Here is a 12666-nt window from a genome sequence, read left to right on the forward strand (position 1 = left end):
TCCCCTCAGTCTCCTCCAGCTGAACACACCAAGTGCCCTCAGTGTCCTCACAGCTTCAAATCAAGGCTCTTCCCCATCACTGTGTCCCTCCTTTGGACACTCTCCAATGACCCAATCTCTCCCTTCCATTGTGTCCCCCCAAATGGCCCCAATATTGAGGAGAGGCCGCCTCAGGGCAGAGCAGAGAGGGACAATCCCCTCCCTGATGCCCCCAGCACAGGCTTGGCCCTCCTGGCTGCCAGGGCACTGCTGACTCAGGGCCAACTGGCACCCACCAGCACCCCCAGGGCCCTTTCCCGGCACTGCTTCCCAGCCTCTCATTCCCAGTGTGTCCGTCCAGCTGGGGTTGTCCCATCCCAGGGGCAGAATCCGGCCCTTCCCCCTGTTGAACTTCCTATGGTTGATGATTCCCAGCCCTTGGATCTGTCAAGGCCTCTCTGCAGGGCCTCCCTGCCTTTTTGAGGGAGTCAACAACTTTTCCTGTTTATTTACTGTCATCTGTAAACTTGCTCTGTGTCCCTTCCAGTGCTGTGTCCAAGTCATCGATGGAGAAGTCAAAGAGCACAGGGCCCAAGATGGAGCCCTGTGGAACCCCCCTAGTGACAGGCCACAGTTTGATGTCACCCCAGTCACTGCCACCCTCTGTGCCCGACCCGTGAGCCACTTGCTCAGCCAGCACAGGATGTGTTTACCCAGCTCTGAGCTGGACAGTTTGTCCAGAGGGATCCTGGGAGACACCGCACTGTGAGCTTTACTGAAATCCAAAAAGATCACATCAGCTGGCTTCCCTTGATCAACCAGGGGGTCACCTTGTCACAGAATGAAATCAGATTTGACAAGCAGGACTTTCCTCTCATGAAGCTGTGCTGTCTGTGACTTTCTATGTCCTGTGTGCAGCTGGGATGGTGTGAATGTACATGGGTGCAAAAGGTTGTGCAGGATTCCATTGTGATGTGCACAAGTGTTTGTGTGTGTGTGTGTGTGTGTGTGTGTGTCCCTCCCGGGGGATTGCTCTGCTTATGGCAGTGTCACTCTCCACTGCTCTGTCAATAAGCTCCACAGAGCAACCACAGTCAGGGGGAACTGCAGTGCAGCTGAACAATGAGAGAAGAAATGTGGTAGAGAACTGTCCTCACCACAGGCACTGACATGCAAGTTTCTGTATCTTCACTCCTCCTTTTCCTACTCCTCCAAAGCTCCCACTCTGCTGCTGCTGATTCCAGGCCCCAACAAGGATGTTGGTTTGGACCCTTACCAATGCCAAATGCACCAGGGCAGCCCATCAGCCTGGTGCTGTGTCAGGCAGAGGCTGACACCTTGGAATCAACATGTCCTGAGCTAAAGGAACACGGCATAGGAGAAAGAAAGTGCTCAATGAATATTTGTGCTCACTTTTTATTGGGTCATGGAGGGAACAAGAAGATGCAGTAGAAGCTATGGTCCAACATGAAGGCTGTTCCTCATATTCTGCAGAGCAGATTATGCCCAAGAGCCTCACACCCAACCCCCTAGTGCAGCTCTGGCCATAACAAGAGGAACGCTCTTCCTGAAGAGCTCATGGGGCTGCTGGTGCTTCGGGGTCTCCCAATAGGCTGGGAATTTGTGTGCAGAGACACATCAAGACAAGGCTTGATGGTGTCTGGAAGCAGAGCAGCCAGGGATGTCTTCCTCAGCTCCAAGGGATGGTGCCCTAATGATCTGTGCCTCCATGGTGCCCCAAAGGCCAGTCCTCTGCGAATGGATAGGGGTCTCCTTATACCCTCAGAGGGTCTCCTTATACCCTCAACCACTTCCACCACTGAGCAACACCTTTCTCCTTTGGCATTCAGGAGTGCAACCAGAGGAAAGAACCACATGGAGGCCAGACTTGAATGCGGTAGAACTTTATTGAAAAAAAAAAAGATGGAAATAAAGTTACTGCAAGCGGAGGTCAGCGGTGCAGGAAGCACCAAGGGCAGCAGAGTCTGCGCTCCTTGGCTGTGGAGTAGTTCCTGCATAATATTTGTCTACCTGTCCCAAAAAGAGGGGAGAAAACAGATGATCCCCACCAATCTGGCCTTTGGGGAACATTGCAGCAGCGATAAAAACAATGAAAAGGGAGAGAAAGGCAAGTTCAATCAGCTATCCTGCAAACAGCACCCAAAGCCTAGATCCTCTGCCTGACACCAAGTTCTGAGTTCCTCAAGGTGTCTCATCAGGGCTTTCCCAGTATCTTTAGCAGGGGAGGCCCCTCCTGCCACTGTAGCGCCGGGTGATGCAGGAGAGGTCAAAGCCCCCGGAGTTGATGGGCACTCCATCACAGCTGAGGATGCTGCCAACGGCAGCGGAGGTGGAGGATCCCACCACGGTGTTCTGTGGGAAGGAGCTGAGGATGGGCCCGGGCAGGGTCACCACCACAGCAGGAGGCTCGATGACGACGGTGGAGCTCTGGCACTGCCTGACACAGGGCTCATTGCAGCTGTTGGCCAGCGGGGTGGGCCCACAGGGCTGGCAGGGACGGCACGAGGTGGAGCAGGACATGTCTCAAAGGTAGAGCTGCACCTGAGACAGAGGGCAGAGAGCAAACAGAACACAAGGGTGGGTGGGTGAGGAGCAGCCTGGTTATCCCATCACAAAACAGCAAAGGCCATCAACGAGTGCAAAGCTGGAGACTGTGCTAGCAGCCATACAGTCTTCAGCGCCTCATTTGGCCAGGGCACTACAAAGAGTAGCCTGGTCCAGGGAGCAAAGCTCTCTCCTGATGCATAAACCAAAAGCCACCCCAGTCGTGTCCCAGTCTCTCTCTGTGCCAACCTCCTCCCTGCTTTCATCCCTCATGGAAAAGCATCCAAACCCGAAGTATGAGAAAGCCAAATCAGCTGAGATGTCCATCAATGATGGAGATCTCTCTTTGGGAGAGAAGGAGAAGGGCCTTCAGACTTACCTGGTTCCCAAGCAGGAGGAGGCAAGAGAAGTGGATTGAGAGAGCAGGGACTGGGGCTGCCTTTTATACCTGCCCTTCACTGCCAGAGGACCAGGGGCAGCCTCTGCAGAGGTAACAATTTCCCCACAAGCTCATCTGACATGCAAACCAGCACAGCTAATGATACAGGCTGTGCTTTCATTTCCTGCACTGCTGCCTTTTCATTTCCAGGTTTGTTCCATGCCCATTCCCCAATGAAGGCTTCTTCTGATCCCTGGGATTAAAGGCCCCAGGATTTCTAAGGCAGGAATGCAGCACTGCAGGTGGAAGACTCAGTTTATGTGCTGGATTGTTCCAGAGCAGGCAAGTGATCCTATCCTCATCACTCTGGTGGGGTTGTTTGAAGTGTTGTTTTCAGGCAGAATCTGCAGCAGTCATAGAATCATGTAATCATAGAATGGCTTGGGATGGAAGGAATCTCTTCATCATGGTCATGGATGCCACACACTAGATCAGGCTGCCCAGGGCCCCATCCAGTGTGGCCTTGAACTCTTTCAGGAATGGGGCAGCCACAGCTTCCCTGGGTCAGAGGTTCCATTGACTCACCAGTGTCTGGGTAAAGAATTTATTCCTAAGATCTTATCACAATTTTTCATCTTTTATCTCAAACCATCCCCCCTTGTCCTGTCAGTATCTGCCTCTGTAAAAAGTTGCTCTCCATCTTCCTTATAAGCCCCCTTCACACACTGAAAGGCCTCAGTGAGATCCACCCAGAGCTCCATGCTAATAACCTCAAGTCTCTCAGCCTGTCTTCAAAGGAGAGTTGCTCCAGCCCACTGAGCATCTTTGTGACCTCCTTTGGACCTGGTCTAACAGGTACATGTCATTCTTCTGCTGAAGACTCCAGGTCTGGACACAGTACCCCAGGTGGGGTCTCATGAGGGCAGAATAGATAGGAAGAATTACTTCCCTCAGCCTTCCAGTCACACCTTTACTGATGCAGCCCAGCATGCAGTTTCTGTGCTGTTGGCTCATGAACAGCTTTTCATCCACCAGAACACCACAGGGCTGCTCTTAATGTGAATGTGACTCATGTCCCTGTCTGTACTCATGTCTGGGATTGTCCTGATGTAAGTGCTGCACCTTGCACTTGAATTTCCTAATTTTCATGAGGTTTTCATGTGCCCACTTCTCAAGTTTGTCCAGGACCCCCTGGATAGCCCTGTCCTTCTATAGTGTCAGCTGTACTGCTCAACTTCGTGTCATCTGCAGATGTGCTGAGGGGGCTCTCAATCTCATGTCTCTGACATTGAAAAAAAATATTAAAAAGCACTGGTCTCAAGGCAGAGCCCTGACAGACACCTCTCATGATTGGCCTCCACCTGGTCATAGAGCCATTGACCAAAACTACCTGCCCATGTCCATCTAGCCATTTCCATATTCACAGCAGTACACCCTTCAAATCCATGTCTCTCCAGTTTGGAGATAAGGATGTTGTGTGGGACCATGTCAAAGGCTGGACAGAAGTTCAGGCAGATGATATTGGCCAGTCTTCCTTTGTTAACTCTTTCAGTCCCTCCATCATAGAAAGACACCTGGTTGCTCACACATGACTTGCCCTCAGAGAAGCTTGGCTGGCTGTTGTGGATCCCCTCCTTGTTTTGTATATGAGTTAAAGTTGCTTCCATGAGGATCTGCTTAGGCACAGAGGTGAGGTTCACCAGTCTTTCGTTTCCCCTCTTGAAAATCCAGCTTGCAGTTGGATGCCCAAGGACTCCTGTGCATGAAGATGGTCCATGTCCTTCTCTATCCCTCCCTCCTCAGCTCACCCTGATGGTGACTTCTTGTTGTAACTCCACGTGTGTGTATTGGCCTGCTGCTTTTAACCCTGTCCTGCCTAACACTGCCCTCAGGAAAAATTACTGGCTTGTTTTGACTCATCCACTCTCTGTGTGGTCTGTGAGTACACAAACAATGCCATGGGCTTGCCTGGGGCCTTGTCCTTCCCCACAACGCTCCAGCCCTGCCTTGGTTGTCCCTGGGTGTCCTCAGCAGAGTTCACAGTAGTCCCTGTTCCTACGTGTGTTCATGTCTCTGGTGATTTGTGTGCAGCCAGACTTCTGTGAATGTACCAAATATTTGACAGGTCTATAAGAGCTTGTGTCCTTTTGTGTCTCTCCTCACAAACAGACTGTGTTGCTCATGGCAGGGACACTCTCCATGGCTCTGTTCATGAGCTCTGCAAAGCAGCATTTTCCCAGCATCAGCAGGAGCTCAAGCGCAGTTGAAAGGTAATGGCATCAGCCTCCTAGAAATCTCTGCAAGAGGCACTGTAATGCAACCCCTGTTTCCTGAACCCTCCCTCTTCTCCTCCAAAGCTCACACTCCACTGTTGCTGATGCCAAGCCCCAATAAGGACCATGTCCCACCAATTTAGATCCTTAGTTTAGTTCAGTGAACCAGCACTGGGACTGCCTCAGTCCTCCTCTGCCTGCCTCACCAGGCCAGGACACAGCTGCTAGAGTATTTGAAAGGATGTGGGTTTGCTTCATGGATCTGGAGAAAGGATAAGGAATCCTACCCTCCTTGTGCAGGCCATGTCCAAATGAATCTGCTTCCAGTGAATTGTTGGTGCTTTCAGGTGTGGGATACAGCCTTCCTTCATGCCAAAGCCCATGTCAAATGTATTTGTGCAATTCATCCACCTGGTGCTGTGTCAGGCTGAGACCTTGGCCCAAACAGATGCAGAATTTAGGAATCACTGTATGTGATATCACTCTGCACTGCAGTGAAAGGACAGAGCCACTGTGTGTTGCCCAGGGAAAGCCAGGGAGGTGCTGGGGCTACTGGGTAGACAGGTGTTGGTGGGGAAGCCCCAGCATGTGCTCTGTGGTTGGGCTGGTCCCTCCATGTGCCATTGCACCCCTAGGGCAGAGGTGCTGCCTGTGGAGCAGAGAGAGAATGGGAGACTCCAGGAGTGCCAGGTAGAGCAAGGAACTGGATTGCCCATATATTGCCAATTCACCCAGTGACAGCAGTGCAGGTCTTGTGGAAGAGAAGGTGAGGCGTGGGCATCACAAGAACGTGTCCTTTGGCCAAAGAGGTGGAGTGGTTCAGTGGCTCTGCCCCAAATCTCCAGCAGGAACTTTCCCTGTTGGTCCCTTCATGCAAAGCTTATCTTTGCCTTCATCAGCTCCTTCCCTACATCCAAGGAATTGCAGATGTCTGAGACATGCCAACCTTTTAATCACTCCCTTAAGCTGAGAGTGGAAGTTGAAAGAGAAATTTCAGAGTAGCACATGGAAAAAATCCCAAAGTGTCTGTATTAATAGTAAAGCCAGATGTCCTTCACAGAAACTCAGAGAAGATGAGAAGATGAAATGCCAGGAGCATTTCATGGAAAGGAAGGGGAATGTGGGACACTGATAGGCCCAACTTTCTGTAGGGATACTCTGTGCTGTGCTGTCATCAGCCCCGTGAATTGTAAAGGGATGGACAAAAAGCAGGGATTTCCAACAGGTATGCACAGGGTACAGGTATTTTGTGGCACTGAGGCCTGCAGAACTTGGCTTACAGAGTCCCCATCAACCTTATTTCCAAGAGAGATGTTTTCAGTGCCTTGATACCTCTGTCATCCTACTTCACTCCTGGTCAAACAGACAAGAGGAGGCAATGTTGTCAAAGGAGTTCACAACCTGACCCTCTGGAAGAACAGGACATCTGCCTGCATTTCAAGTTCCCACTTGGGGAAAGGGCAGTTTACACAGTCTCCCTTATGGATGGAAGGGTGGATGGATGGATGGATTCTGTTTATCAGACGCTTCCTGACTGAGACCTCTAAAGTGCCTTTGGTCAAAGTGCCCAAAAACTTCAGTCTAACTAAGAGGGACCCCTGTGGACAAAACTTGTCTGCCACAGATACTGCTGAGTATCACAGATACTGCTGAGTGTGTCCCATTGTCACCTCCACAGCTCAAGAGGTCTAGAATGACTTTGCACAGTGCTTTTCTGGAGCAGAGCTGGTTCTGACACAGCAGGGCCTTGGAGGTGCTGAGCTTGAACATAGCTGCTCCACCTGAGCTTGGGAGTGACAAAGTGATGGGCCTGTGGACACCAATTACTGTCCTTGGACTGCCCTGGCCCAGGGGGTTCCCAGGGACTCCAGTGTGAGAGCCAGAGTGGTTAATCTCAATACCGACTTGTGAATGATGCCAGCCCTGTCTGCCTGCCAAAACCCGGCTCCTGCCATGGCCTTAGCAGTGGTAGGGCTGGATGGGGAACTGACCCCGGCTACCCCTGCCCATGTGTGCTGGCCATGGCCTGAGACTGGGCAACAGAGGGGAGGAGAAGGAGGAGATGAGGCCATGGGCCATCCCTAAGGCAATTCCACCCACCCACACTCCTCCCATCCTTTGGGAATATCTTCTGTCTCCCCTGCCACAGCACTGACCAGAGCAAGAGGTGCCCCATTCCCATGATCCTGTAAGGTGGTTTGTCTCCATGAGTTTCCACAGAATTCTAGCTGTCACTTGAGGACAGTAAAGGTTCTTGTAGGAACTGTGGGGAGATGTCTGGGCAGAGACACTGCAAGGCAAAGGTTGATTGCCACTCGGTTGGGGGTAGCTGAGGATACTTTACATACTGCCCTAGGATAGTGCCCCAAAGAGGACCCTCTGCAGTGTGTCTCAACCTCACATTTTTCTGGGTGAAGAATCTCCTAGCATTGGCACCTTGACAGGATCAACACCATTACCCCGAGGCCACACATGGAGGGAAAGACCAGCTTGACACCCAGGCTGAGATGCAAAAATCTTTATTGAGTTTAAAGATGGAATCAAGGTCACCACAAGCCCAGGACCTCAGTGCAACGATCTGGAGAGACAAGTAAGAGACTTCAACTCTTGGCCATGGTGAAGTCCATGCAAGGCATCCATTTGCCTTTCCTGTAGAGTGCAGGGTGGTTTCGAGGAGCCTTGAAGCCCAGAGGAGCAGAAAAAAAGAATGAAAAATGAGAAAAGGAGGTATGTAGAAATATCAAAGGAAAGACATGGGCCATGTTTTCAAGTGCCCAGGCTGGCCTCTTCCAGCCAGCATTTTTAGGAGGAGCTGAAGATGGTCAGTTCCTCTGAAAGAAATGACCTGAAGATTCTTCCTTTGTTCTAGACATCTGGAGATTTTGGGGAAACCTCCCAAGACCTGTATAAACCCAGCAGCTTTAGCAGGGGAGGCCCCTCCTGCCACCGTAGCGCTTGGTGATGCAGGAGAGGTCAAAGCCCCCGGAGTTGATGGGCACTCCGTCACAGCTGAGGATGCTGCCAACGGCAGCGGAGGTGGAGGATCCCACCACGGTGTTCTGTGGGAAGGAGCTGAGGATGGGCCCGGGCAGGGTCACCACCACAGCAGGAGGCTCGATGACCACAGTGGAGTCCTGGCACTGCCTGACACAGGGCTCATTGCAGCTGTTGGCCAGCGGGGTGGGCCCGCAGGGCTGGCAGGGACGGCACGAGGTGGAGCAGGACATGTCTCAAAGGCAGAGCTGCACCTGAGACAGAGGGCAGAGAGCAAACAGAACACAAGGGTGGGTGGGTGAGGAGCAGCCTGGTTATCCCATCACAAAACAGCAAAGGCCATCAACGAGTGCAAAGCTGGAGACTGTGCTAGCAGCCATACAGTCTTCAGTGCCTCATCTGGCCAGGGCGCTACAAAGAGCAGCCTGGTCCAGGGAGCAAAGCTCTCTCCTGATGCATAAACCAAAAGCCACCCCAGTCGTGTCCCAGCCTCTCTCTGTGCCAACCTCCTCCCTGCTTTCATCCCTCATGGAAAAGCATCCAAACCCGAAGTATGAGAAAGCCAGAATCAGCTGAGATTTTCATCAAGTGATGGAGATCTCTCTTTGGAAGAGGAGGAGAAAGGCCTTCAGACTTACCTGGTTCCCAAGCAGGAGGAGGCAAGAGAAGTGGATTGAGAGAGCAGGGACTGGGGCTGCCTTTTATACCTGCCCTTCACTGCCAGAGGACCAGGGGCAGCCTCTGCAGAGGTAACAATTTCCTCACAAGCTCATCTGACATGCAAACCAGCACAGCTAATGATACAGGCTGTGCTTTCATTTCCTGCACTGCTGCCTTTTCATTTCCAGGTTTGTTCCATGCCCATTCCCCAATGAAGGCTTCTTCTGATCCCTAGGATTAAAGGCCCCAGGATTTCTAAGGCAGGAATGCAGCACTGCAGGTGGGAGACTCAGTTTTATGTGCTGGATTGTTCCAGAGCAGGCAAGTGATGTATCAGTCTGGATCACTCTGGTGGGGTTGTTTGCATTGCTGTTCTAAAGAAGAAGTTCCAGAAATCCTCAGCTGGATGTCCAAGGACTCCTCTGCATGAGGATGTGTCCTAAACTTCTCTTTCTCTCCCTATGGTCAATTCCTCCTTCTCTGTGTCCATGGACTGTGCTGCTGGCCCCAACCCACCTAACTCTGCCCTCAGGAAAAATTTCTGGCTGCTTTTGACTCATCCCTTCTCTGTGCAGCCTGTGAGTACACAAACCATTCCCTCAGCTTGCCTGGGGCCTTGTTCTTCCCCACAGTGCTCCTACCCTGCCTTGGTTGTCCCCAGGTGGCCTCAGCAGAGTCTACCGTGTCTTGTGTTCCTACAGCGTTGACTTTTACTGGGTCAGAGTAGGTGGGCCCATGCAAACCTCCTGAAGCTCAACAAGTCTAAGTGTAAGGTCCTGAATGTGGGTTAGACCACTCCCAAGTGCTGGCTGGGTGATGAGTGGACTGAGAGTAACCCTGCCAAGAAGAACTTGGGGGTACTGGTGGATGAGAGGCTGGACATGAGCTGGCAATGCTGCTTGCAGCCCTGGAAGCCAATTGTAAACGCAGGCTGCATTAAAAGAAGAGTCACTACCAGGGCAAGGAAGGTGACTCTTCCCCTCTACTCCTCTCTTGTGAGACCCCAACTGGAGTGCTGTGTCCAGTTCTGGGGCCCCCAACAGAAGAGGGATGTGGAGCTGCTGGAGCAAGCCCAGAGAAGACCTCAAAGACACTCAAAGGGCTGGAGCCCCTCTGCTCTGGAGACAGGCTGGGAGAGCTGGCAGTGTTCACCTGGAGAAGGCCCTAAGGACACTTTAAAGCCCCTTCCACTGCCCAACTGAGCTCCAAGAGAGCTGGAGAGGGACTTTTTACAAGGGCATGGAGTGACAGGACAGGGAAGAATGTCTTCACAGTGAAATAATATAGAATCATATTACTTATTTAGAAGAAATACTTCCCTGTGAGGGTGGTGAGCCCCTGGCACAAGTTGTCCAGAGAAGCTGTGGATGCCCCATCCCTGGAAGTGCCACACTGGCCACAACCTGGCCAGTCCAGGCCAGGTTGGATGGGGTTTTGAGGAACCTGGTCTTGTGGAAGGTGTCCCTGCCCACATGGCAGGGTTGGAACTCATGATCATTTAGGTGCCTTCAAACCCAAGCCAGTAAATGATTCTGTGATTGTATGAAATTTGAGAGGTGCTCTGAGGAGTGGTTCCCTCCCTGCCACCACTTACAAGTAGGTCTGATCTCAGCCTGCCCAGCAGTGGCACCTGGGGGCAGTGGGAAGGGAAGGCAGGGCTGGGCTGGTCTTCTGCTTCCCCAGTCTGTGCTGCCGTGAAACAAATACTTGTGAGACTCTTACAGGTGATTCTAGATCCAGGGATTTTGACAACTAAAACTGTCCAAGAAACCTGACCTGGTGCAGATCCACTGGAAGGCTACACCATAAACAGGCCAAACCAGCCTTGTCAATGCCCTCTGCTCAAAATAGGTGGTAAACTGGAGTACTCAGGGCAAGTAACCTACAGCTCTTCTGCCTGTTCCCTTTCCATGGGCCTCCACTGATGGCCACAGATGGAGAATGAGGCCTTTGGTAGGTCTTTGCTCCTACAGTTTTGCCATGTGGCCACAGTAGCCCAAGAAATGAAGAACCCTTCCTTGCCCTGCATCAGCAAGTGGAAAACAGCCACCAGCCAGGCTCTGGACAACGTTCTTCCTGCACTCATCCACTGCCAGAGAGTGGTCTCGCTCTTTTTCATGTATTTTCTTCTTCTCAGGGAAATCACCGGAGCTGGTGGGAGCTCCTGTGTTCCTGGGTCCACACCAGCTTCTCTGTCCAGCAGCTGGCAACCATATCTCAGTGATCTTGCTTCCTCCCACGAGCAAAAGGAAGGGTTCTGGGGACCCATTCTCAGGTAACAGCATGGCTTGTGGAAGCTCAGGTCGAGGGTGCTGACTTTCCAGCTGGATCCCAGTCTTTGAATTAGAGTCTGTTGCACATGAAACATCATCCACTTCACTTGAGAAACCATAGGGTACTTGTTTACTTTCCTACTGCCTTTCCAGGGTGGTCTGCCTCTCCCAGGTGATGTAGGTCTGCTCTGACAGCCCTCTTTGAGGCTTTGCATGCCTCCGTTTATCTCTGAGAGCTCCAGGCAGTGTTGATGAGGCATTCACAGCAGCTCTCAGTGTCCTGCACTCTGCTGTGTCTCTTAGACATTCCAGCTCTAGCTTTTTGTTGCTCTCCAGGGCTGCAGAGGGCTTCAACACTCCACAGACACAATTCCCCCCAAACTGGATCATTCCCAGGCAGGAGTGATGTCTACCCACAAGCAGTGATGTCTACCTGAGGATAAATCCAGTCTCATTTTTTTCTGCAGCCTCAGTGGGCTGTGCCAGGGATTTTCCCAAATGCCACTGGGAAAGAAAGCACAGTTGACAAGAGTGGGACTCAGCCTGTCCTTGGGCAGTGGTGCCTGGGCCTGGATGCAGGTCTAAGAGCCAAGTGCCCAGGGGGATGCAGGAGGTTGGTGAATCTCCCTACAAGTGCCAGTTTGGACTCAATCATCTCACTTGGGGAGCTCCACTCTCAGGTGAAACGAGTCCCACATGCTCCATAAAGGTGTGTCTGTCATGCTGATGCCTCCTCTTTATGAAGCGGTCACATGGACTCTCCTCGGTCAGTGTGCAGAAAGAAAAGCTTTGAAAACATGATTAATCTGTTCTTAAATGAAAACTGGGAGGGGAAAAGCAAGTGGCCTTTGGAAGTGCTAATATCCTCCCGGTGAGCGAGAAGGGAGACCTGCTTCCCAGCCAGCCTTCCAAAGCTCTGCAGTCTGAGCACTCTGCCATCACATTACAGTTTTTCCACAACAAAGCCCAAAATGGGCTGTTAAAAATGATGTGGGGTTTTAAATGTGGAAATGATCTGACACATCTAGTGTGAAGCACACTATTTTGCATATTTTTAATTAAAACTGAAAGAGTAGATTCAGATACTAAGGAGAGGAAAGAAGAGGGATTATGTAAAATTTGTTTACAGTCTTATGCTAGGAATAATGACTGCAGGTAAAGATGTTAGACACTGTCAAATTTTATCTTGAATCAGAGTATGATTCAATGAAATAGCCACAAGAATGGGGCATACATACATCCAGAAAACATCAGACTAAATGGAGAAACACATCTATTTCCCAAAGCAGTGAGCCAGTTCCTGGGATTTCTTTAGGGGATTCAGACAAACCCTGTCAAGATGAAGCACTTGGCAAGCTGGAATAGAAACCTGTGGCAGGACCACTCCTCCAGCTCTGTTAGCTTATGGATGGGGCTTGTGACCCTTTCCAAGCACTGGGAGGCATTCTGGATTCACCTCAGAAGGACCAGAGGGTGGTGGGAGCTGTGGAATTGAGGCTCAGCCCAGCCTGAGCTGGCTGTGAGTGAGGTGAGCTCACTGGGG

The 12666-nt window shown here is 51.4% G+C and overlaps 2 protein-coding genes across 2 annotated transcripts; both read right to left on the reverse strand.

Annotated features, from left to right (window-relative positions):
• Positions 1–2214: 2214 nt before the first annotated feature.
• On the reverse strand, positions 2215–2974 carry LOC126635010 (feather keratin Cos1-1/Cos1-3/Cos2-1). The gene is made up of 2 exons (XM_050305934.1): positions 2924–2974; positions 2215–2541 (listed from the first exon to the last, which is right to left on the reverse strand). The coding sequence occupies exon 2, from the start codon at positions 2518–2520 to the stop codon at positions 2215–2217; it is 306 nt and encodes a 101-aa protein (XP_050161891.1). The 5' UTR covers positions 2521–2541; positions 2924–2974.
• Positions 2975–8117: 5143 nt separating this feature from the next.
• LOC126635009 (feather keratin Cos1-1/Cos1-3/Cos2-1-like) lies at positions 8118–8902 on the reverse strand. Its single transcript, XM_050305932.1, has 2 exons — positions 8829–8902; positions 8118–8425 (listed from the first exon to the last, which is right to left on the reverse strand). Exon 2 carries the CDS (start codon positions 8421–8423, stop codon positions 8118–8120), a length of 306 nt encoding a protein of 101 aa, XP_050161889.1. The 5' UTR covers positions 8424–8425; positions 8829–8902.
• Positions 8903–12666: the final 3764 nt, after the last annotated feature.

The sequence above is a fragment of the Myiozetetes cayanensis genome, unplaced genomic scaffold (assembly GCF_022539395.1).
Source record: "Myiozetetes cayanensis isolate MyiCay16 unplaced genomic scaffold, myiCay2020 scf104, whole genome shotgun sequence".
Classification (NCBI taxonomy): domain Eukaryota; kingdom Metazoa; phylum Chordata; class Aves; order Passeriformes; family Tyrannidae; genus Myiozetetes; species Myiozetetes cayanensis.